This window comes from Lepidochelys kempii, chromosome 10, assembly GCF_965140285.1.
Source record: "Lepidochelys kempii isolate rLepKem1 chromosome 10, rLepKem1.hap1, whole genome shotgun sequence".
Lineage (NCBI taxonomy): Eukaryota > Metazoa > Chordata > Testudines > Cheloniidae > Lepidochelys > Lepidochelys kempii.
In genome coordinates this window covers 72,332,978-72,357,235 of record NC_136389.1, presented here as the reverse complement: position 1 = coordinate 72,357,235, position 24,258 = coordinate 72,332,978, and the positions used below count along the sequence as shown (strand labels likewise).

The 24,258-nt window shown below is 42.3% G+C and overlaps 1 protein-coding gene across 6 annotated transcripts in view; it reads left to right on the top strand.

The window, feature by feature from the left end:
* AKAP13 (A-kinase anchoring protein 13) overlaps window positions 1–24,258 on the top strand; it is a 330,780-nt gene that overhangs the window by 60,187 nt on the left and 246,335 nt on the right. For 4 of the 6 annotated variants that reach the window (XM_073304196.2, XM_073304195.2, XM_073304198.2 and 1 more), the window contains one exon: window positions 2,549–2,633. The exons of 1 other annotated variant lie outside the window; for it this stretch is intronic. In XM_073304196.2, coding sequence (XP_073160297.1) covers window positions 2,623–2,633 — 11 coding nt within the window. In that variant the 5' untranslated portion in view covers window positions 2,549–2,622. Of the gene's footprint in view, window positions 1–2,548; window positions 2,639–24,258 lie in introns of all 6 variants that reach the window. One more of the 6 variants, XM_073304199.2, reaches the window with a different exon arrangement.

Below are 24,258 nucleotides of genomic sequence, written 5' to 3'. Positions count from 1 at the left end.
TTTGACAATCTCAGACTTCCTCATTCTTCTGTGTTATATATCACTGTAGGTGCTGTAAAATACCATAGTGCTGAGATATCAAGGTGAATGGCATCAAAGAAATACTTTAGAAAGTAACCAGTGGTCAGTTAATACCTAATTGTGTTCACATGCATTAAGCTGGTGATTCCGAAGGTGAATACGATTTGTTCAGTTCAGCATTGCAACTGTCTTATTGCTACATAATTTATCCTTCTTTGCTTGGCTTCTGTCTCTTTCACTGTGAAATTCTTCTGCATATAGTTCATGCTTTTTGAACGTATGGGCAAAGTTCACCTGTTGTGTCACTGAACTGACCTCATTTGGGCGTCACACAAGGAATGAACTTGACCCAATGGTTTTATATCTTAGCTTCTTGTTTTTGTAGCTTCTAGATTCCTGAGTTTGTCCTTTCTCTGACCACAAGTGAAAGTTAGTTTCAAATTCTTACTGCCCTGTCTTATAGATGTTCTTTCCATGTCACACAACTGCTAAACAATTTAACATGAGTGACAGCTTCTCTTAAGAGAATCACAGGACTGGTATAGTAGAGGGTATTGCAGGTCAAAATCAATGGGCATTGTCAGAGCTATGTGGGCGTTCCAGAGTTGCTTTATTATTTTTGGGTTTTGAGAAGATAACAGCTGAAAATCCACTAGATGGATTGAGGATTTTCTTTATTTTGACAAAGGAACGGCTTTTTACATGCTGTGCTGTGACATTACAATTTGAGTGAATTTTTAGCATTATGTGAGAGAGTTTGTGTGGCTAAATCCTCTTCATGTCATATTTGAAAACTTCATCCTGAGTGATCAGCTGTATCCGATCAAACAACAAAACCACTATCTTCTAGACACCATCACTTTTTGAACCAAATGAGTATTAAGGTTCTTTATCTAGCAGGCTCTGCAAGTGGGCACCAGATAGAAATGCATGGTACTAGAAGTAACGCTCTTAGATGGTTAATTTCCACTTTAATGTCTATTGTATTGTCAACCAGGCGGGAAATTATTTCAAGGGTGGATTTCAGGGTTTTTTTTAAGCTCTCTTTTGAACCATCTGGGTTTGCCAACAAAGAAACATGGAAAGAGGCTTACACTCTCTACAAGAGCTGGTTGAAAACTTTTGAATTTTGGAATTTCAATTACATTTTGAAGAAAGAAGACACTTTTTAAAAAAAAAAATCAGCTCTGTTCTCTACCATTGTTCCCTGAGTATCTGTTATTTCCCATGGGTAGTAAAATGATACCATTTTCTATACAATAGAACCTTGCTAAACTGCACAAAAAGTCTCTTGACCTCTCAGCGAAGACTCAGTACGAGACTGCATTGCAACTTTTGCTCTTAATAAGTCTTCATTCATTTAATGAAATGTTCTACTGTGCAACATTATAATTAAAGCCATACTATAGTTGTGAGAATAACTGAACAAGGTATATTTTGTGGTGCATCTTTGTTTTTTGCATTCTGTGTTCACTTGCTAATTCACACAGGATAAAGGGTTTCCCAGTCACTACTTCTACCACTACCACTGTCATTTTACTGATCATAAATGCACTTTTAATCCTGGGTCCCCTAAAGAATATTGTTTCAGTGTGAGGGAGAGCAGCTGCCTGTCTCTGTTCTCTCCTGGCCAGGAAGGCATTTGTAAGCAAAGACAGATGCTTCCCTTCCTTGGAAAGCAGGAGATGACCTGTTGAGCTTTCTAGTTTCAGCTGACTTGTGTGTACACAGGAACTTTTCCTGCTGTGGTGACCAGGTGAGGGTCTGAGGTGCTTGACTGACTTTGTTTTAACTAATAAAATCTCCCACAGAGCATTAATAAACTGAACCAGTAACTGTACTTTCTCTCCTCTCACCATTCTGAATTGTATGTTAAGAACCCAACTTCCCTATTTAGTTAAATTGTCCTCTTTCCATGTGTACTTAGTGGGACAGATTAATCCCTTTGGGTGCAGTATGGGAAGCAAGTCATGTCCTGGAGCAGGGTATTTGCCTGTGGAAAGGCACGCAGGAGTTCCAGACAGTGGAGGCTTTTCAGGGCTCCTTCCAGCTAGCCTGGCCCTCCTCTGCCCCTTCTCCACTGGCCCTTCTTTACTAAGTGCCCTGGAGAGTGGGTCTTGCGGGCAACATGTGCTTCTGCTCCAGAAGGATTTCCTCCTGAAACGAGTTTATTTAATCTTTGTAGGAGTTCCATTTAGAACAAGATGTATCTTTCACTTTAATATAATTGAACCATCAATGGAAAGGGGGGCTTTGCTGTCCTCATCTGCAGGTCACTTCGAGGAGTAAAGGGTAAAAGAGCTGTTTTTTTCACTCCCACCTTCAGAATATTACTACTTTTTGAAATGTGAAGCTCCACAGGTTAATGGAGACTTCCATTCTCCCTCCTGGACCAATCACTGGCTTGTATTCAAATTAACTGCTTGTCCCATTCAACTGTTTTCTCTCTCTCGCTTTTGTGTATGTAATTCTAAAAGTCCCTTGATGCCAGTGGTGCCTCAAATGATTCCAATTTTCTCTTTTCCAGGACCCGTATATTGCTTTCTGCTGCGATTCTCTGTGCTTGACTTGGAGGTTTTGAAAGAAGCTGCACGCTGCTGCATGCAGTTACAGTAAGGTTAAACACTTTTTATTGATCAGTGATGAATAGAAGTAGTTGAGATTACATGTTCTTGTGATGTTATCTCCCTGACTTGTCTGTCGATACCATAGGAAGATGTTGATATCAAAGCTCATTTCTTAGGTTGGTTTAACAGACCATTATTTTGCTACAATTAATTTTTTACAGTTGACTTGAAGTAGAAGTCAAACAACATAACTATCATACTGAAGAACAACCAAACAGGTACAGATTTCATAAAGCTTTTGGAACAGAATGCAATATCAGCATTTTACGTGGAGTATGGTGTATTATCTGTCTCACTATTAAGCTTACAGAGTTCCCCATTTGAAACAGTGTGAAATGCATTTCTCTCCCTCTCTCTCTCGGAGGTGGGGAATGTCATGTAATTTAGCTCTGTCTCTGTAGATTTGCCATTTCCCCAGCTATTTTATTTCCAAGACCCCACATTACAGGGGTCATTTTGGATAATCAGCCGGACGCGAGTTCCCCGTATGACGCTGTGGCCAAAAGAGCTAATGGAATACTGGGATGCATAAATAGGGGAATTTGAAGTAGAAGTAGAGAGGTTATTTTACCTCGTATTTGGAATTGGTGCAACTGCTGCTGGAATCCTGTGTCCATTTGTGTCCAAAGTTCAAGAAGGATATTGATAAGATAAGGATATTGAGAGGGTTCAGAGAAGAGCCACAAGAATAATTAAAGGACTAGAAAATATGCCTTATAGTGGTAGACTCAAGGAGCTCAATCTATTTAGCTTAACAAAGAGAAGGTTAAGGGGTGACTTTTTTACAGTCTACAAGTATCTACCTTGAGAACAAATATTTAATGATGGGCTTTTCAGTCTAGCAGAGAAGGTATAACACGATCCAATGGGTGGAAGTTAACGTTAGATAAATTCAGATTGGGAATAAGGTGTAAACTTTCAACACTGAGAGTAAGGAACCATTGCAACAATTTACGATGGTGAATTCTCCATCACTAACAAATTTTAAATCAAGATTGGGTGTTTTTCTAAAAGATCTGCTCTAGGAAATATTTGAGCTAAGTCCTATGGTCTGTGTTATACAGGAGGTCAGATTAGATTGTCACAATGGTCCATTCTGGCTTTAGAATTTATTGAGCAAAGACTGGATGAGCCATACGATGGCTTTTCTATTAGAGAGAAGTCTTGAATTTACCTTTGATAGTAGGAGAGGAAGCCTAGCAGCTTATGAAATTCCCCTCTTGTGCTTGGTAGTTGCTCTGCAACAGCACAAACAGCCATGGTGTCAACTGGATCCATCTTATAAACTTCAGCAGACACCCTCCACTCCCAGGTAACATACGTCTCTCTTAAAGAGGTCACATTAAGAAGCTTTCAGCTTAATTCCATGTTTCTTTAATTGTAGTACTCCCCTTACATTCTCCATGTGTTCTTCAAAGGTACTGCTGTAAGCGTGTAATACATACCTCATCCCTAAGGTCCACAAGGCACTCTTCCATACACCCTAGAAGGCAGCAGGTGCATTTGTTAAACCGAAGAGGATTCTAACCCATGCATACAGGCCCCATGGAGTAATGAAGGGCATGATGTGATGGCTTTGGTGAGCCATGAAACTTTGATGGTGGGCCTTCACTTGATCCAAAAGGAAGAACCGGATTTACCTCCTAATCCACTCAGAACATCATGGATTTGAGGGATGATTTCTGTCTGCTATGGTTTGTCCATTCAATCCCCAATAGTCAATGTAGAATCTTAGACTACCATCCCTTTTCCAGACACATACCACTGACGATGGATAGGATGACTGATTTTGTAACACATCCCCTGTTTAGGAGCTCTTGCAGATATTCCTTTAGCTCTTTATATAATGGACGAGACAGTGAGATGCAAGTCTTCTGTACGTTGCTGGTAATGTCATCTGCAGACTAGAGATCTATTCCATGTCTCTGTCATCTTTGGAAAAAGCTTTGGGCTCCTCTTTCAATGTCTGCTGGAGCATTTTCCTTCGCATCTCTGACAAATGGCTCAGGTTCACTGTTGGTTCAAACAGATCTGTCATCTCTTCCGCTTAGAGGCTGTTCTCTTTGCTGGCTTTAGTCCTTGGCGCTTGATATGACCATCTCTTTTTAAACACTGATGCCACCTGGAAAGGTTTTATCTGTTGAGTATCCATCCACTTAAATTTCAGATTTAATTTTCAGTAAACTTCCCAGCACAGTTCATCCTTTCAGCGTTACGTCATGTTCTACAAGGTTACTCACAGGGATATTTATCCAGCAAGGTGATCCTTTAGGTATTTTGGCTAGTGAGTCTCATGTCTAAATCCTCAGGCCATTGAGCAGCAGCATCTGACTCAAATATGGCTATTAAACTTTCAGTATTCAGGCCTGTAAGAACCCAACATGCTGCATCAGTGGCTGTTCCTTTGGGGATTGCATACTCCTTTCCCCCTACTTTAAGCATTCACAATTTGTCAGAATTGTTTATTTCTGATGAAGTTCACAAGAGTTGCTACTTTGGCCATGCCCAAATGAGGAAATAGATGTTTCATATTGTTAATAAAGCTAAGTGCTGGTGCCTCATCAGGTAAATTGCAGCAGTGGTATTAGAAGAGATAGTCAATAACACTGTGGCTAGTGATTGAGTTCTCCAGTTTTTGTGGACTGGCCAGCACAGGAACAGTCAAGATGTTGTCATCTTTGCTTAACTGCAACTGGACTTCAATCCATCCTTCTTAAGGGATTTGAGTTCTATGGGCAGCTTTAAGATCAAGCCCATCTTCTATTTCCAGTAACTCTTCAAGCTTCCTAAGGCATGTCCTTGGGAGATTATCTTCCACCCACTGGCTCAAGAAGACTATGCACACCTGTGTCCTAGTGTCTCATCGTTTTCGCTTTATTGAGGAAACACCACACCAAACATCTCTTTCCAATTGAGCTAGTCACTCTGGTTTGCTGTTCGGGCATTAGATGACAGACATGGTTCACTCCCGGTAAATCAGACACAGGGCTCTCAGCTTTGTCTCTGCTCTCTTGTGATTTTCCTGCCTGATGCTGAAGCTGACTTTGGGACTCTGAAGTTCCACCAGTCACTCCTGGTTTTGTAGGGGTGACCCTCTGCCAGTTCCTCACGTGATCCTCTGTGCATGGCATCCCGACTGGTAGTGTTCTCCGCTCCCACATCTGAAACAGTGGTTATAAGTACTGCCTCCGCCAGACTGCCTGCAGCTAACACACACATTCTCTTTTCTGGCATTACCTGTCTGAAGGTGTCCTCATCCTAATATCACTGCTTTAGTTTTATGTCTGGACAGCTTGTCTTAATATGTGAATTTGGCTTTCATGTATTTAATATAATCAATACAGGCCTTTCGTTCCCTAGCTTCATCAGTGGGTTACCTTTAGAGATTTCTTTTCCCGTAGATGGAGGTGCTGCTTCCTGCTCCAGTCCCTGTTGTGTAGACTGTGATTTCACAGAAGTACGTTACTGCCTTCGTATGGGTTCCTCAGTTTCTTTTCTTTTTTTTTTTTTTACCTCCTCACTTTCAGCACTGTTGGTTTCGCTAATAAGGTCTCATCTGCATCCTGGTTATCTTTTTTAAAATAGGGGTGAATCGCTATTCGCATGTTGCTCTGAGATCCTGTCAGGACTGAGTGGAGGAACATGCGTGTGTGAGGAGAGGATCGTACCATAGGTTAGAGTCAGCATCAAGAGTTCTGACTAGGAAATCCTGCAGTCGCTCTTTTAGCTCTCAGGGGTGTGGTGCTCTTGAGAGCTGCTGGTAAAGTTCAGTTGTATTTTTTCCCTTATAATAGGACCGTAGGGTCAGTTTTCCCCTCCTGAGGCTCAGTTCTGGGCATTCTGCTCTGATTAGAGCCTCCATGATCTATCTGTCTTTTCAAGGTACCCCTTTTGAATCCCACTTTCAATCTTCCAGAATTGAATACAGAATGCCAGAATACTAAAACTTAATCTGTCCTTTTAGATGGGAGTTGCCAATCTGTCCTGCTATTTTAAATTATTATTTTTTTAAATTGGTTCTGTTTTCTGGAGTGGGGATCATTCTGTCCTGATATTTTAAATTTTTTTTTTTTTAAATTGGTCCTGTTTTTGGGAGTGGAGATCATTTTCTACTCCTACTCTGTCTAGCCTGTTTACTGTGTGCAGTGTCTCAGATTTTCCATGGACCTACCCAAGAAAACTAGTGCTTTGGACACAGCATATGTAACAATTTTTGGCCCAGATCCTTTGGCACAACTGCATGTTAGCAGCAGCTGAATGGATTAATCATAAGCTGCTGTTAGTCTGCAAAGACGAGCATTTACTATTGTAATTATTTTGATTTAACTTTTCTTTTGCACAGTTGAGGAACTGGGGAATGATATGTATTTTAACCCTTGATAGCACTTAGAGTAGGAAATGAATCCTTATTTGGCTAGATTAGAAATGACACCTAATTGAACAGGAAAAAAATGAAGATATGTATGGCTAAGAACCTTGCTTCATGGTTCTTCCTGAACCCCAACCAACCTAATGTATCCTTGCATGTATGAAGGAGAATGGCTGTGTCTTTATCACATAAACCAATCAGAGAAACAATATGGAAAGGATGAGAGTAGATCACCTGTGAATACCCAGTAGTTTTGTATTCATGAGGAAGAAATATCTGATCTTTTTCAGATGCTAATATAGTGAACTCCTTGAGGTGCTTTAGAAGATTATTTTTTTCTGGGGCATAACAAGCCTGGATTTTGGGCAGTGTTCATTGTTCTGAAGCATCTGTGATTCTCTTTCTGAGAGAGTGACTCAGCAAGGGAAAAATGTAGCTTCCTTATATGGGAAGATGGCAGCAGACTGATCTCCAGAGAACCAGTGGATAGGCAGTGGAAAACTGCTCACCTAATAAAAAGAAAAGAAGTAATTGTGGCACATTAGAGACTAACAGGTGCCACAATTACTCCTTTTCTTTTTGCGGATACAGATTAACACGGCTGCTACTCTGAAACCTGCTCACCTAATGCCTTTCTGGAAAACCTGACTTTTGGGTGTGTCTTCTATGCAGAATCTGTAGACAGCTAAACTTGATACCCAGTAACCATATCCTTTAGATCATGCTGCTTCCTTTTTGGCTCATGGACCAGGGCAAAACTGTACATATGATTAAAAGTTTTTAAAATAACTTCCATGTAGGGTGGATAACTATTTGATTAAAAAAATTCAAAAAAGATTATTTTTATTTAAATTGGCTTTTAAAATTGGTTTTAAATTAGTTTTTTAAAAATAAACCTGTTTGAAATTGACAACCTATATTAAGGTGCAAACTTAGAATCTATTAAAATAATTTAAATACAAAAATTAATATGAAACAATATATATTTGCTGCCAAATTTTACAGGTCAGAGCACCGAACTGGTGGAATTAACCGGTTAAGCTTCTGGAACCAGAGTTTGTTCAAGTGCTAAACTAGCTTCTGACTGTGGTAACCTCTTCTGCAGGTGCAGAGGGAATGTTTTCTTCATTTCAGTTGAATAAATTGGTTCAGCTCCCATACTATTCATTCAAAGTTAAAGCAATTGAAAAAGCAGGAAGGCTAGTTTTCCTCTTTCAGTCTGAATAAAAATGAAGTTGGGAGAGGATGAGATCTACCAGTCCTAAAATCTTGAAGAACCTGGAGACCAGAAACAATTCAGTTCATTATCTACTGATGTTTTGTTAAATAAGTCAGTTAGTTTTCAATCCAAAATATTTTGATTAAATGTTTTTATATATCCAACAGCATTTTAATTATTTTTATTATATAAAACTATTTTAATTGATTTGAATTTGTATCCAAATAGAACTTGAAACAAATCACAAGTAAAAAATGAATAGTCATTCAGTAAATAAGAAATGCATCATTCACCATTTTCTAACATAATAAAAATGTAGAAGTTAAGAATCTGAATATATGTAAATTAATGTATGTAATTGCTTAAATAACCATGTATAGATACGGTGTACCCTTCCCATTAGCAAAAAGAAGTACAAATTTAGTGTAAAAGATATACTACATTTAGTTGCAAATCAACATGTTTTAATGGTTAATAACCAATGAGAGTCACCATGGTTTTGGGATAACAGCTAAAAAGTAAAAATGCAAAACAATTAAAGCTGAGAATTTAAATCTAGGTCTCTTGCTTGCTCATTTAAATCATGATTAAAATTGATGATTTAAATCAATCCAAGTTCCTTTATTCATAACTTGGTAATTTGTTAATGACGTTTACCTTTATGAACTTGCATGGAACGTTTAAAATAACCATATAACTGTAAGGCTGACACCAACCCCGCTCCTCAGATTAATTGTACATTGTACTATAGGTGCACAAGTTCGCTGGGTTGCATGCTGCTTCATGACAAGGGTTCCTCAACATTTTATGCTTGTCTGTTGTGATCCCAGATCGCGAAGTAATTGGGGTGTGGAAGGAGGGGAGCCTTTGGGTACCTTATGGTATTTCTTTCCTAAGGGATCAGTTTGTTGCTAAGATTACTATTGAGGAGAACGATTCCAGGCTCTGAGAATAAATGTTTGCCAAGCTCACCCTGTCAAGGTGTAATCCTTTGCAGAATAGCATTGATCCCATAAATTGAAGGCAAAGCTAACTTCTCTGGGGTGGGGAATAGGGTAGGATCTGAGCTTTATAGGATCTACGTGGTCTGATCCTTGTCGTGCCCTGCTTTGTGTCTATTTCCACTCACAGGAGGGATATTCTGTTTTGGATTTCATATACTTCAGATATGTGACATAACTGCATGCCTGGAGCAGCATTAGAGCTTGAGCTGTTGCTTTCTGGACACCTGGAGAGATTTCAATATATTGTCCAGAAATGGGTATGGATGGGTGACATGCTTTTAAGACCATGCCACAATAGAGATGTCCCTGCAAAAAAAAGTGTTTGCTATGGTTGCTTGGTTAAATGAGATGTAGGCCCCATAGTCTCTTCAGATGTGCTTTCCATTTTCCCTATCTATGTGGTCTTTCAGTAAGAAATGTGTCATTTTATCAGGAAATTCCAGTTCTAATGTAACCGGCCTCCCCTCCCCCAATCCCAAAGGGTCAGGACTATATCTGGTTTCTGGTTAGAAGGCATATACCTTTGCCATATTTTCCTTTTTATTTGGCTGGATGTTCTACATTGTTATCCTCCTTCTACCTGTAGTATCAAGTAAATCAGAGAATAGTGGGGCAAATTCCTTCCTGGATATCCTGATCCTAATTTTTATGCTGTGATATAAAGTGTGTTTCTATTTGGACGATGAGTGGAATGTTTTGTACTTTTTCAGATTTCTTTGATTCTTTGTTTCTTGATCTTTTGGTGAGGAAGTACTGGCTTTTCAACTTGTATTTGTGAGTGGAGCTCCTTATAGAGGAATTAAGGTTGGTGCAAACTAGCTTTAATTCCTCTTCTGCCTCTGAAAAGAAGATGCCTTACAGATAACATGGAGGCATGTCTTTAACTCTACTCACTTGTTTGCCACACAAATCCCAGAAGATGCCTGTTAGGGGCTGCAAGAAATTTGGCAGAACTTGCTTTAAGGGGAGTTGCTTTAAGGGGATCTTACCCTGGGGAAAGATCACAATTGCTACATTCCTGGTCAAGTTCCAACCTTCCAGGTACCTGTAACAAAAGCTTTTTGCGAAAGAATGTCTACCACTTATCTGTGAGAGCATATTTCCTTGGCTTTCCAGGGGTCTGTGGACTGAGAACAATTTTGCGATAGAGGAGCATTACAGATGGAGGATTTCTCTCTTTTGAGGCCGGGGATGGTTCTGAGTTGTGAAGTAGTACGGGAGTGGACCTAAAAGAAGTATTCCAAAGAGGGAACCTTAGAAGGTTCCTGAGTAAGGTTTACTCCTGTGGCAAAGGCCAAAGCTTACCTGAATGCTCACTCTGTTCACAAATACTGAAAAAAATAGGGGAATTTAAATTTTGGAGAGTGGGATGATTCTGCAAGGAGAATGACCGGGAGTCAAAAGGAATGGCCATGGCCTTCTCAAAATGTTTCTGCTGCCTCCAGATTCTGCAGCGAGAAGGGAGATGCTCCCAGAAGTTAGGGACTCAGAGTTAGTGGAGTTACCTGGAACTAGAAATAAGTGGGGGAGGGGTGGGAGAAGCGAGGCTTCTCTGAGCTCCTAGAGAGAATCTGGAGTCAATACCAAATTTTAAGACGTCTGCCTTAGCTGCAAATGCAAAATTGGTGTATTTATTTGTCGAACTACGTATTTGCATGCATGTGTTGCTTGGCTAATTACCTGATTTGCACATATGCATACCAGTAAACACATACAAATGATTATCCTTGTCAAATTATGATGCTGTTTCTGAGGCATATGTGGTACTTCATGCGAGTCTGACGTGCAAAGCAACATTTCTGTGGTTCCACTCCAAATGTATTGTTCATTCTCAGCTTGAAGTGAATGAGGGAGGGAGGAAGTAGGGAGTGGGGCTAGGGTTGCCAACTTTCTAATTGCAGAAAACTGAACACCCTTGCCCCACACCTTCCCTGAGGCCCCACCCCTTCTCCAAGGCCCTGCTCACCCCATCCCCCTCCCTCCGTCGCTTGCTCTCCCCTACCCTCATTCACTTGCTCATTTTCACCAGGCTGGGGCAGGGGGTTGGGGTACGGGAGGTGGTGAGGGTTCTGATGAGGGTGGGGCCAGGGATGAGAGGTTTGGGGTGCAGGAGGGGGCTCTGGACTAGGGCCAAGGGATTCAGAGTGTGTGGGGGGGGATCTGGGCTGGGGCAGGGGGTTTGGGGTGAAGGCTCCATGTGGCGCTGACCTCAGGTAGCCCCTGCATTTCCCAGGGACGGGGGAAGTTGCAACATGTCTCTCCGGCTCCTAGGTGGGGGAGCAGCCAGGGGGCTCAGCGTGTTGTCCCCGCCTACAGGCTCCAACCCCACAGCTCCCATTGGCCGTGGTTCCCGGACAATGGGAGCTGGGGAGCCGGCACTCAGGGCGGCATCTGTGGATGGGGGAGGTGTGTTGTTTTTTTTTTCATTCAGTGTTGTAAGCCATAAAACATAACAGTGAAACCCAAATGCTAGTTGCTGAATGCACATGCTTACAATACCACACAAGTCAGAGTCTGCACAGGAGCAAGACTGAGCTGGAGTCATACTGAGCCACCTGGTGTGGCCTGGGATCATGGAATCCGTAGGTCAAGAAATCCCACTGCTTGCAAGATTTTGCATGCACTCCTCTGTTAATGACAGCTTTCCAGCTGAAAGTGATCTTTGTCCCTCTTCTTTTATCGGCACAAAATGTCTGTGGATTGCATTTGGCAAAATACTCCACAAGGTCTTTTTTTCCACCAAAAAGGATCAGCAGATAATAGAGACTACACAATAAACACAGGATTCATCTAAATGTTCAAAAATGTCTAGTGATTATGGTTGCCTCAGTTTTTTTGGATACCACACTTAAGACACCTTGTAAACAGCCTGATTATTCAGAAAGTTCTGCCTTAAAAATTGGGGCGCTTTACGAAGTCTCAAGTTGGGCACCCAAAAATTACTAGTCACTCTTGCAATTTTAGGACAACTATCCTTGCACAGTTTTCAGGAGTTTGATGCCAAAAAGCAAATTTTGTTTAAAAAAAATTGAAGTTTAAATCTTTACCCAAACTCTTCAGCTGATTAGACTGGCTGCTGAAGCCTTCCAAAAATGGAATTTCAGCCTGTGGATAGCTGCCTTGCACATATGGGGAAGAAACAACAACTGCACCAGAACCTGTTGGAAGATTTAATTTGAACGCTTGCACAAACATGCTTTCATAGGCACATAGTCTCTTTTGCTGCACTTGCTGGGGGACCCTTCCATTCGTTTAGTTAACGGCTAAATATTAACTTCATAGCTGAATCCCTAATGTACACCAAAAAACTCTGACATTATTTCTGTTTTGTCTTTAATGGCATCATAGCTCCTCAGTTGTTGGTTGGTGCATTCTGCAAATAGATGTTACATAGATTCTACATAGGCCAACTCTTGGTGATTGACATTTGTGTTATTATGCACTAAGATAACGTTAGGAAAATATTTATTTTTAAAAGCATTTACCATCAGTGATGGTGGATATTTAGAAATAAAAACAGGCAGGTGAGGGACTAGATAATAGCTTGATGCAAGTGAGTCCATCTGTAGTAGATGATGTTGATGTAAAACATTAAGTATGCTCATACCGAGCCAGTGATCCTGCACACCCCTCCTCGTTCCATACAGTGTACATTAAAAGAAGCTCGTCTTTGTGTTACACAAATAGATTCCGGACATGAGAAAGAGGCTTATGGCAAGAGGATGAGATCAGTTGGTATAATTAGAGCCAGCTGATAATCCTTTTACTCTCTCTCATTTCAACATTTACAGTACTTCTGTTTATTTGAAATGGGGCATGTGGGCTCTAGAGCAGTGCATATTTGGATTCTGGATCTTTAATACTGTGTTTCTTTACAGGGAGTAGAGATGGATGGGTGGGGATGGCAGAGAAGCACCCAATCAACCATTTTAAAGAGAGGGGCTGCTGCCACTTTCCTTTCCCAAGTGTGGGGAGTATTGTTGGCTTTATTAACCATGGTCACTGTTTGATCTCACTCCAGCATTTTGACTGGGAAGTGAGTAATCAGTTGACAATTTTAGCAATTTTGGACAGGAATGTTGCAGAAAGAAGAATTTAAAAATGGGTCAGGGAAAGATACTTTTTAGGATGTTACTTGTAGTAGCAGTGTTGCTATTGGTTTTTCATGGTTTTGTTTTTGTCGCATGCACAGTTCTCTCCTGAACATCCTAAGAATGAACTTAAGCCTCATTAGCTTTTCTTCAGCCCTGTCTTAGGTACTGGGAAGTTCCTCACTGTCTGTGCACTTCCTGTATCTGCTGTGGCTACACTGTGCCGCAGCGTGGACTATGGGAGTATGAATTGCAGAATTCATCAAAGGTGGTTGTCGGCAGGATCCACATGGGGCAATTCGAGCACAACACTCAGCAATTCACACTCTCATAGTCCACCCTGCCACACAGTGTCCACAAGCTCTCAGTCACCTGCTGACCTAGGCACTAGTGAAACAGGAACCCTGATTGGTGCCCATCCCCAGACAAACCTTACTCAGTCCAACAGAACTGGCAGAGGTACTTGGAAGGAGAGCAGGGGGTATGTAGTTCAAAGTGATTAGCTTGGTTTTCAGTAGCCAGGCAGACTCAGAAGTTGAGGGTTTTCCCACTTTAGTCATATAGCAGAGGTGGCCAAACTTACTGACCCTCCGAGGTGCATACGATAATCTTCAGAAGTTCAGGAGCCAGGAGTGCCTGCCGGGGCTCGGGGCTTCAGACCTGTGGAGCGCACCTGCCAGGATTCCTGCCCTGTAGTGGGGCTAGAGAATTCTGCCCTAATCCTAGCAGGTGCCTCCTGCGGGGCAGAAGTGCCAAGCCCTAGCAGGTGCCTCCTTCAGGGCATTAATGCCGAGATCCCCCTCTCCGTTGGGCAGAAGCCCCTAGCCCCACCACCCTGCTGCAGGGCAGAAGCCCCAAGCTGCCCCTCCCACCCCCCAGTGTGGTAGTTGATGGGTGGCGTGGGGTGGGGCTCTGCAAGCTGCAATTCCATTGTAAAAGAGCTGCATGTGTCTTGCAAGCTGCAGTTTGGCCACTCCTGTCATATAGCTTGTTTCCTGCATCGGCATAGTGGACTAAATATTCACCTCCGTACCATGGTAATGGGGTTTTTGACAGCATGGCAATCACTCACTGAAGTGTCCTCAAGTGTAGATTAAAAGAAGGGACTGAGTAATATACCAAAGGCCACAGGTGACTGTGTTACTTTGGCTATGCCATTCCATACACAAAGCCCAGTAAGGAAGGATAGTCCAGTGGTTAGGGTGCTAGCCAGGAACTCTGGAGATCTAAGTTCGATTCTCTGCTCCTCCTGGCTTTGGGCCAGTCATTTAGTCTGTCTGTGCCTCAGTTCCCTATCTGTAAAGTGGGTATAATAGCTCTGGCCTACCTCAGAGGGGTGTTGTGAGGATGGCATTAATAGGGAATGTACGGTGCATTCTGAAGAATTCCACCCCAGAGAGGTATCACCCAGAAGATACCAGTGCACCAGCCTTCTCAGTGATTGCCCTTCAAAGACTCAGACTGAAACAGCTGTTTACCCTTCCTGAAGAACCCCAAGCCCCCCTTCTAGATGGTGGTGTGATGGGGACTTCCCCCATATCACAGCACCAGGAAAGGGAGACATAGCATGAGATCTGTAGCAGCAGGAAGGAGTAGAGTGAGTTTCATATAGCGCTCACTGCCTCGCCGCCTGGCCCCCCCCCCCCCCCCCAGTTTCCTATAGAGTTGCACTGTCTTGGGGGTGAACTGGAAACTTGGGGATGCACAACCCATGGACTAGAATCAGCTGATAACGTTGATTGAAACTTGGGTGAACTGAAACTGGTTGGTTCTGCACAGGTCTGCACTTCAGTGGGGGCACTTATGAAAGATCCAGTGAAACGATACCAGATTTCAATCTAACAAAGCAATTTCGGTTCCCAGTTCCAGGGGCGTGAAATAATTAATATGAAGCAAAGCAAGTTAATCTGTATCCAGAGCATTTTATTTAATCATCAGTCAATGAAATCAGTGACACTCCGTTGGGTTTCATCACCCATTGGTTTTTTTTCTCCCCCTTTGGTGTGGTGCAATGAGCAGGATAACCTGATCTTTTTAAGATTGTTGCCATAGCAACCCCTTGGGTCCCACTGCGGGGCTGTTGTGCCTAAAGGCCGAGGCTCTGAGGATTCTGAAAAAATTCAGGAAGCGGAGTTTTGTTTTTAAAGTCATTTTCAAGTTAGCTGTTTGGATGGTTTTTTTTCCCACAGAGCTGGAAAAAAGGCAAGGCCATCAATTTTACCATCTCCATTCTTTTTATGCTTGTAATTTTAAATGTGTTTGTTTTACACTCAAATGTGGCTTTGTATTGTCCTAACTCTGTTCCTTTTTGAAGCCAGTGAAAGTTGTAGTAGGCCCGGACTGAGTGCTTTCGAAAATCCCAACAAAATCTTCAAAACATAAATCTACTCTCATGGCAGAAAGAATCTCCTGTCTGCTGCCGGTGAATGAACGTCCCCGTGTTTGCATTTTAGTGGCAGCATGCGGTTCTGTTTTGCTTGAGACCGGATACAGCTGGGAAACAAACATCCCCTAAGGAAATGCTACATATGAAACTTTTTTTTTAAGTGATAATTTTAGCAGGAAACTGTAAACCACAGCAAGTTGTTTAAACATTGAAGTTCACAAACACATCTTAAAAAGTTCTGTACTTTGCAACTCATGCTTGTTGTTATCTGCATGCTGCATTATTATAGCTGACAGTGTTCTGCCATGTTATTTTTAAACTGCCAGTCTTAGTCCCCTCTCCTTCAGCTCTTTACCACTGTGGTCAATGACTTTTAATGTTGGTGACATGTCCTTTATGTGTTCGCAGAAATCTTCTCTGGTCATACTTTTTTTTTTTTTACCACAAAGTCTGTCCTCCAACATCCTGTCCCCAACCAGGAAGGTTCAAGTGCCCATAATGGACAATTCTGTATTAACATGGCTGGAGGAGGTGGGTGGGGGAGAGTCTTCCTAACCTCTTGCAGTGTGTGGTTGGCTTATGTCTCAAAGCATGTGGGTTGATCTTCGCGATAGATGTTTATCCTGAACTCGTATAAATTGAGCTCTCTTCTTATTCATAGAAACATCTAAGCTTTTTTAGGAATGTTATGAAACTTTTTGCCTTATGGCAGGGATTGGCAACCTTTGACATGTGGCACGCCAGGGTAAGCCCCCTGGCGGGCTGGGCCTGTTTGTTTACCTGCCATGTCTGCAGGTTCGGCCGATCACAGTTTCCACTAGCTGTGGTTTGCCGCTCCAGGCCACTGGGGGCAGCGGGAAGTGGTGACCAGTACATCCCTTGGCCCCGCACCACTTTCTGCAGTCCCCAGTGGCCTGGAGCGGCGAACTGCTGCCAGTGGGAGCTGCGATCGGCTGAACCTGTGGACGCGGCTGGTAAACAAACCGGCCCGGCTTGCCATGGGGCTTACCCGGGCGGGCCGCATGCCAAAGGTTGCCGATCCCTGCCTTATAGTATATTTTGGCAGAGTGTCCTACAGAGTTAACTGTGTAAAGGCATTTCTGTTGTTTACTTTGTTCTCTTCTCATTTAATTAATTTTTGTTCCCTTTATTACATGAGTGAAGAAATAGTACCTGATTGAGTTTCTCCATGCACATATTGATAGTTTCTGTAGTTATGTCTCTTTTCTAAAGTAAATGGTACTGTTTTTTTAAATCTCCTCTCACATGGTAATCCAGTAGAGGGCATGGAGGTACACCTAGTCCGGTTCATTACATTATCATGTATTTGTGCTATTTATTGAATATGGGTGACTTTCAAAGCACAGAGGGGTCAACCCAAAGCCTAAAGACCAGCTAAATCCCTCCTAAACCCAGTCCCATGCTGTGAAAATAAATTGACTTTCAGAATTAAGTCAAAGATGGACATTGGCTTTTGCGCTGTATCTTCTCTTCTTTGGGAACCTAGAGTTTGGATCTGCTGGAATCTCAAGTTAACTTCTATTTGATTAGTATTTTGCTTTTAAGTCTAGGGTTACTACAAAGATTTTTTTTTTCTGTTTTCCATCACCGCATTAAATAAGTTGAATTTTCTTACCTTAGTTTTTGAACAGCATCATGCACAGCTCAAAAGGAAAGGAGACAAAACTCCAACTTATTTCTCATGACACTGAGGTTTATTTAGAAGAACTGCAATAAATAATCATGAAATGAATATTGATGGTACAATTTTCTGAAAAGGGAAGCATCAAATTGCTGATCTGTTGTCCTGCTCATGAACCCACACTCTTCCTGTCCTCCACTCTTGTCCTATGTCTTGTCTTTTTTTATTTTGGGTACTTTAGAGCTTAAGTACTTTGGAGCAGGGAACCTGTCTTACCAATGTTTGTAATTAAGCGTAGATTGACAGAGTTTTATTATAGTGTGGGAGTGCCCTCAGGGCCATTTTCTATATTTGATGAATGAGGAGTGTGTGTTTTTTGGAAGCATAATTCCTTTTTTGTAATGTGGGTAATGCAAAAATCGAATCATGCCAGCTAGTCAAGGTAGATAGATTTGCTCCCACCCAATACATTTTTTAGCTACATTTAAGAATTTAGAGAGGATCTAATCCAGTGCTCATTCAAGTCAATAGAAGGACTCCCATTGGCTTCAGTGGATATTTGTCAGATCCAAGGAGCCCCAGATTTGTGTTCTTTTAATCCCTGAATTTGTTTAAACTTTTCTTGGAGGGTTATAGGCTATTTGCCTAAGGCGGCTGATCTGAGAATTGCTGTGGGCATTTTACTGTGGAATACTTTACTTGGGTGTTTTAAGCGTGTTATCCAAAATCTCTCTGTCTGTGACTTCACATGTGTCAGGTAGTCTGCACAGGTAGAGCAATTCTAATTGAGGAGAAAGAATTCGTAGGTTATACTACCCTTTGAAATGTTGTTTGTATAATCTTGTGAAGCAACGTAAGGCCCAACCCTGGTAAGGCTGCCAGCCAATTCCCGTGGTCGCCCATATCTGTTTCCCATTTTCCAGACCAGTTATTTGTAAATCTCCCAACGTTGCATCGTATTGAAATAACCCTTCAATTCCTTCTTCCATTGCCAGCTTTGTGCCTTCGTGAGGCATTCATGTGTTGCCCCTTACATCTTGAACTCTCTCCTGTCCTCTCTCCATTCGTACCCATGTTCTAAAACTCTTTCCAGGAGGCCTACAAAACCTCCCTCTGGATTCTCTTGTGTGCCTGATCTTTGTCCCTTTAGATCATGAGCATCTTATACCAGCAACTGTCTTGTATATCACTGAGTATACTGTTTAGAGCTTAACAAATACTGAATAGTGTTAACCAAAAAAAGTAAATAGAAAATCTATGCCGAACTTCCAAGTGTTTATATCCAACTTTTTCTTTTTATGAGCCAGCAAAGTTTGACACTGGATACACCTGAAGTATCCCCTCATTTAGCGCATAGTGTTCGCAAGCCCTTGGAGCGGGTGGTTCTGAGTATATGTTCAAATACCCGCATTCCTCCCAATTTCACATGGCTGTTATAAGCTGCTGGAGCCAAGCACTGTCATTTTCCTGTTTCTAAAAATCCTGTAGCCATTGTTTTCACCTATGAAGAACCCTAAGACATTTCTTTAATGGCCTACCATACAGTACAGGTGTCTGAAAGAAGCATGGTTCTTCATCCTTACATGCCGCTTTATGTCTCCAGAGCTTCTCAGTTGTACATTCGTGGCCACCAAGAAGGATCCAGATGACGCTAGTGAGGCAGGCATTTAATTTACACTTGCTCTTTTGAAAGAGAAGGTTAGATATAGTCAGAATGGTACTTGCTGTTGTGGGTGCCTAAGAGCCATTTATCCAAGTCAACAGGCCCCATCTGGAACAGGATAGCTAGCTGTTTGTCCACGCTACCCCTTATACATGAACTGATCCCTTACATCACTAGCCTCTCCTTCGGATCTCTCCGTTGGGCCCACTTTTTCTGGGACATGTACAAGAATCCAGTCAACTGATATAATGTTAGATTGAGGGGTATGTGGACATTGATGATGATGTGAATTTGTTACAAAAACACAATGTTATAAATATACCTGCACTTGATGGTTTTATCGCTCTCCCTCACCCTTCCTGGTCTGTAACTTCTTCAGGGTAGGGAACATATTTTCTTATGTGTTTGTGCAGTTCTGTACATTAGTATACTTACCACCCGTAACTCCCCCTTGTGTCAGGGTGCGATGCTGTAAGGGGTCCTTGTCTCCAGCACCTCTTGCAGGCCATCTGCTTCTCCCTGCGTCTTCTCTGGCTCAGCCCTCCAGCCAAGTTACATAAAGCTCAGTCCCCATCCACAGTAACAGAAAGGTCCAACTGAAAGTTGAGAAAACATCCTAACACAAAAGAACTCCCCCTCCCCCTGGGCGATTCCTCAGCCTGTCTTATCTTCAGCCCCAACCTGGGCTCAGTATTTCTTCTGTGGGGCGTGCATGCCTCTTTGTCCAGGGCTGGTAGGGGAACTCAGGCCCCCACCCTCTACTCTGGGCTCTCGCCCTGGGAGCCTATATTAAGCAGATAGGTCCACTTCTTCAAGTGTGCTTCTGTTTCCCTGGGCCATGTCCTACCTCTGAGCCCCCTTGTGCTGCTTCCTCATAGCCTGTGATTAATACACCTTCCCTTTGGTTCTCCAGCTGCTGGCTTCTCCATAGATCCTCCCAGCTCCTTGGTTCTCTACAGAACTAATCACTCTTGCACCTTTCTTAGGCTCCACTGAAGTCCTTTTAACTGGCCCTACATCAGTGCCCTCCCCCACCAGGAGCCTACCCTGCTCCTTGGGAATCCTTCTGCCTGGCTTCTTTCCACCCCTGCTGTGGGTTTCTCTTCTGAGGAGAATACTGTATCCTCTGCAGTCTCCTCCCTAGTGAGTTTCCTCTGGTTCCTATAAAGGGAAGGTACCTAATGATGCTTACTTTGGCTCCTCACCAGAGAGGGAGGAGCAATCAATCCATCAACTACAGGCGCACTCATTTGCTCTTAACCCCTTGCCTGACAGGTGATGGGAGTAAGCCCCATCATATTTGCTTAGCACAACAGCCCTAAGTCTCATTGGGACCTTTCAGTGCTACAGCGAGACAAAGAAGTCCCTTGCCCAGCCGACATTAATGATGCATTTAGTTGACCTTCACCGCCTCCCCAGTGAAACTAAATGTATAATAGCACATAAGAGAATCCTGGGCAGATTTCAATAACAGAGGCACCATATTAATTCCATTTTTAATGTTTAAGGGGGCAGAAGGACATTTTTTTCTGTTATGAGAAAACTGTGGTTTCAAATCTTGTTTTTTCTGACCCCTGCTGATCTTTTCATTGTTTGAAACCACTGTTCCTTTTTTAAGTGCTTCAACCTGGAATTGTTACTTCATGCCCTATTTTCAAATTTGCAAAGGCAGGGGATTATACTGTGTTATTTTAAGGGGAGAGACAAAATAGAACTCCAGAAAAATCGCAAGCTGAGTGTTCTGAATTGCTACAAAATGTGTGACAAACCAAACATGAATTTCAGATGGTTCAGTTATTAGAAAGAAATTGTTTGAACATTAGAATGCTGCAACTGTGTTCATGAATATTTGTTCAAATAAAAAAAAACAATTGAATTTGCTTCAGGGGCATTCATGTCTTAGGTTCATTTTCCATGAATATTCTAGTGAATGAAGTTACAGGAAGGACTCTTGCTCCTTGTTTGCTGAGACAGGGGAGCATAGAAGTACCTAGACAGTGTTAATGGAAATGGCATATTTTAATCTCAGTATATGAGCATGTGCACAGAAAATGGGCCAAAGCTGTGATCCCACACAGCACATATCCTACTCCTCTCATGAATGTGCCCAGAACACAATGCCAGGAGCCTTGTAAGGCTCAATATTCTGCACACATGAGTGGTGTGGAGTGGAGCAGAGGGTGCAAATGTGTCTGTGAACCAAACATAATTTACAAGGGGTTCTAATTTTAAGATCGCTCACTTTAAAATGGGTCCCCTTTTAATTAGTGCATGATGTAGGCATCATCAGCTTTGTGGTGTGTCTGTTCAACTTAGTAATTTAAAATGTGATTAGAGGGGCAGGATAATGTGTGTGTTTGGGGGGGTGGCAGGGTGCATATTCAACAGAGCTTTCATTAACGAGTCCCCTCTCACAACACAAACATTTAAAACACTATATTCACTGTCCATACACCCCAAATCCCAAGTGAAGAGTAACTGGCAGACTTCCACCAACACGCAGCAATTCTTCTAGTCTGTATAAAATCTTTTTATCTAGTTTTACAATGCCAACAACAGATTTGCAAAGAGCAATCTGAGGAAATGTACAGAGACAGGTCTCAGATGGATGACAAGTAACTACAAAGGTTACTCACAGCACTTGTTATAAACAATATAATGAAAATGTTCATTCGCAAATGTTTGCGCTCCAGAATTAGTTCATCCGAAAAGGCTAAAATCCATTTTGCGTTTAAAAGGCAAATAGTGGAATTCAAATTCTGCTGTGATTTCCCCATGTAAGATTTTAATAACACATGCACAGTAGGTAGCCTAGTAAATGTCGAGTGCTGATGGAGAAATATACAACCTGATGTTAACTAAATGTTTTGGCTGCAGATATTTGAACTATGCCCATTGTCAGAGGGTTACGTAAGATGCAGTTATGTATTCTGTTCCTGATGCTTGAAATATTCTTCAAACTTTTTGGGATCTCAACTTCTTTTTATTTAATCTGAGCATTTGGTTTATTCCTATTGGCATAAATGACTTGGCCAAGTTTGTAGCGAAACTTTACAAACACACATTCCTTCATATTCTCTCTTTCTCTCTGTCTCATATACATATATTCAGGAATATTACGTCTCATAGAGGCCCACAGAAGTTGTTCTGAGTTTGAGTGGTCATACTCTGAAAAGTGACTGTTTAAAAATGGCATTGTGGGGTACCATGCTTATTCAAAGCACCCAAGTCATATTTGAAATTGAGAGTTGGGCACTTTAAATATTTACCCTGTATAGGGACTTAACCCAGGACCTTCCTTTTCAAGCCCAAACCCCCACCTCTTTGAGGTAAAGAAGTGCATTTATGAGGTGTCAGTAAGTCTCCTGCTCTCAGTGAGCTAGCCCTTAGTGAGACCTAATCACATGTACTAGAGCAGTCTATTACACCTGCATTGTGATGAGGGCATTGAAGACCATTTTGATTCCATTGCATCATGGGTGGGGCGTCAGGTGCCATGTTCTCAGTGATGGGCACGTGTGCTCACAATGCAACGGAGGGGAAGTGGCACTTGGCTCACAGTATGCTGGGTTGCGCTCACACTACCCTACGGTAATGTGGGGGTGAAGCAAGGAAATACTCTCTGGAGCAATACGATGCATTCACATTGCTTCTGGGAGAGCATCAGGAGTGGTGCTTGCATTGAGTCTGGGGGAAGGAAGCTTGAATGTTATTGACACTGGTTCAGTTTCTGATACACTTACTTGCTCCGAAGTCAGTGAAACTACTCGTGGAGCAAGGTGCTACTCATTGGGAGCCAGGGTATCAGAGAGTGGCCCACTGTAACAGGTGGAGATAGGAGAAGGGTGAGGATAGGATTGTCACAGCCTTGTTGCAACATGGGGTGTGCTTGGATCACAGCTGGGTGATTGTACGGCCACCATGGGATGTGCCTGAAGGCAGATGCCACACTCTCGTTGCAACAGGGCTTGAGCTTTTCATCATGGCCAGGACCAGAGTGAGGCAGGGCTCATGTTCCCATTGCAAAAGGTAGCATGGACTGGCTCGGCTCTGTCTGTTTACAACCACAGCTGTGGAGACTTTTTAAAGAGACCATTGTGAACTCCAGCTGTTTCCATTATTTATTCCCTTTTCATCAACAAGCTGCCCTAGGGAAGGGAATCAGACACTTCCAAGCCTGCTATAAGCTGTGGCTATTGCTATAGCCTTATTTTTGGCTCAGTAAACATCCTTTTGAACTGAGTGCGTGTAACAATTGTTCTTTGAGTCGGTGTTGGTGTGGATCCTACTGGCAGAGCACATGTGCCACATGAGCATGAGATTGGATTTTTTTTTTTAATAGCAGTGTCTGGGGCTGCACATGTACACTTTGCCTTTTCGTGCAAAAGTGTGAAGGGCGGCGTGACCATGACTCTCTCCCACTTCCTTGATCTCACCTGTAGCAGCAAGATGGTTCCCGCAAGTGACTAGCCCGCTCTTTTTCTCTGAGCGACTAGTTTTGTGAAGAAATCTAGCTTCACCTTCCTTAATTTTGTTAATTCTCTAATTCTAGCTAGATTGATGGAAGCATTCTTACATCGACCTAGCTGTGTCTAAACTGGGTGGTAGGTCAGCATAGCTAAGGTGCTTAGGGGCATGGATTTTTTAGGGGTAGACCAGGCCTGAGTAGTGAAGCCCTGTCTGTGTTTCTTTACCAGAGGTAGAGATAAAGGATTCAGCTCCACTTTGTTACTTAGATCACAGAGCCCCAAACACACTACTAATTGGGTACCATTCTGGTGTAGCATTTTGCCTAGATCTTTGTCATCTGCAACACTGCTCTCTATGTAATACCAGACAATACAGGAAATTTCTCTGTCTGTTCACTGTAGTCATGTCAAGAGGAAGGTTTTTTTTTATACATACATATTCTGCTGCTTAAAATTGGTTTTCTGTAAATAGCAATGCCTATTTTAATATCTTCCTTGAGAATGTGCATGGGTGTTAGAGAGAGAGAGAATGATTGCTTGGAGCTAAAATGGCTTGCATGTGTTTGTTGAAAGTGTAAAATAACTTTCTCTCTTTTATTAGTTTGCTTTGGGGTGGCGGAATGGGCCTTAGGAGGAAGTTCAAAGCACAGACCGTATCTTATTTTCTTTTAAAAAGCATAGTTAGCACTAGTGGAAGATGCAGAATGCCAACTCTTGACAATTGCATCTTTCCTCTCTCTGAAACAGCTATAGTAGGGACAGTGGCA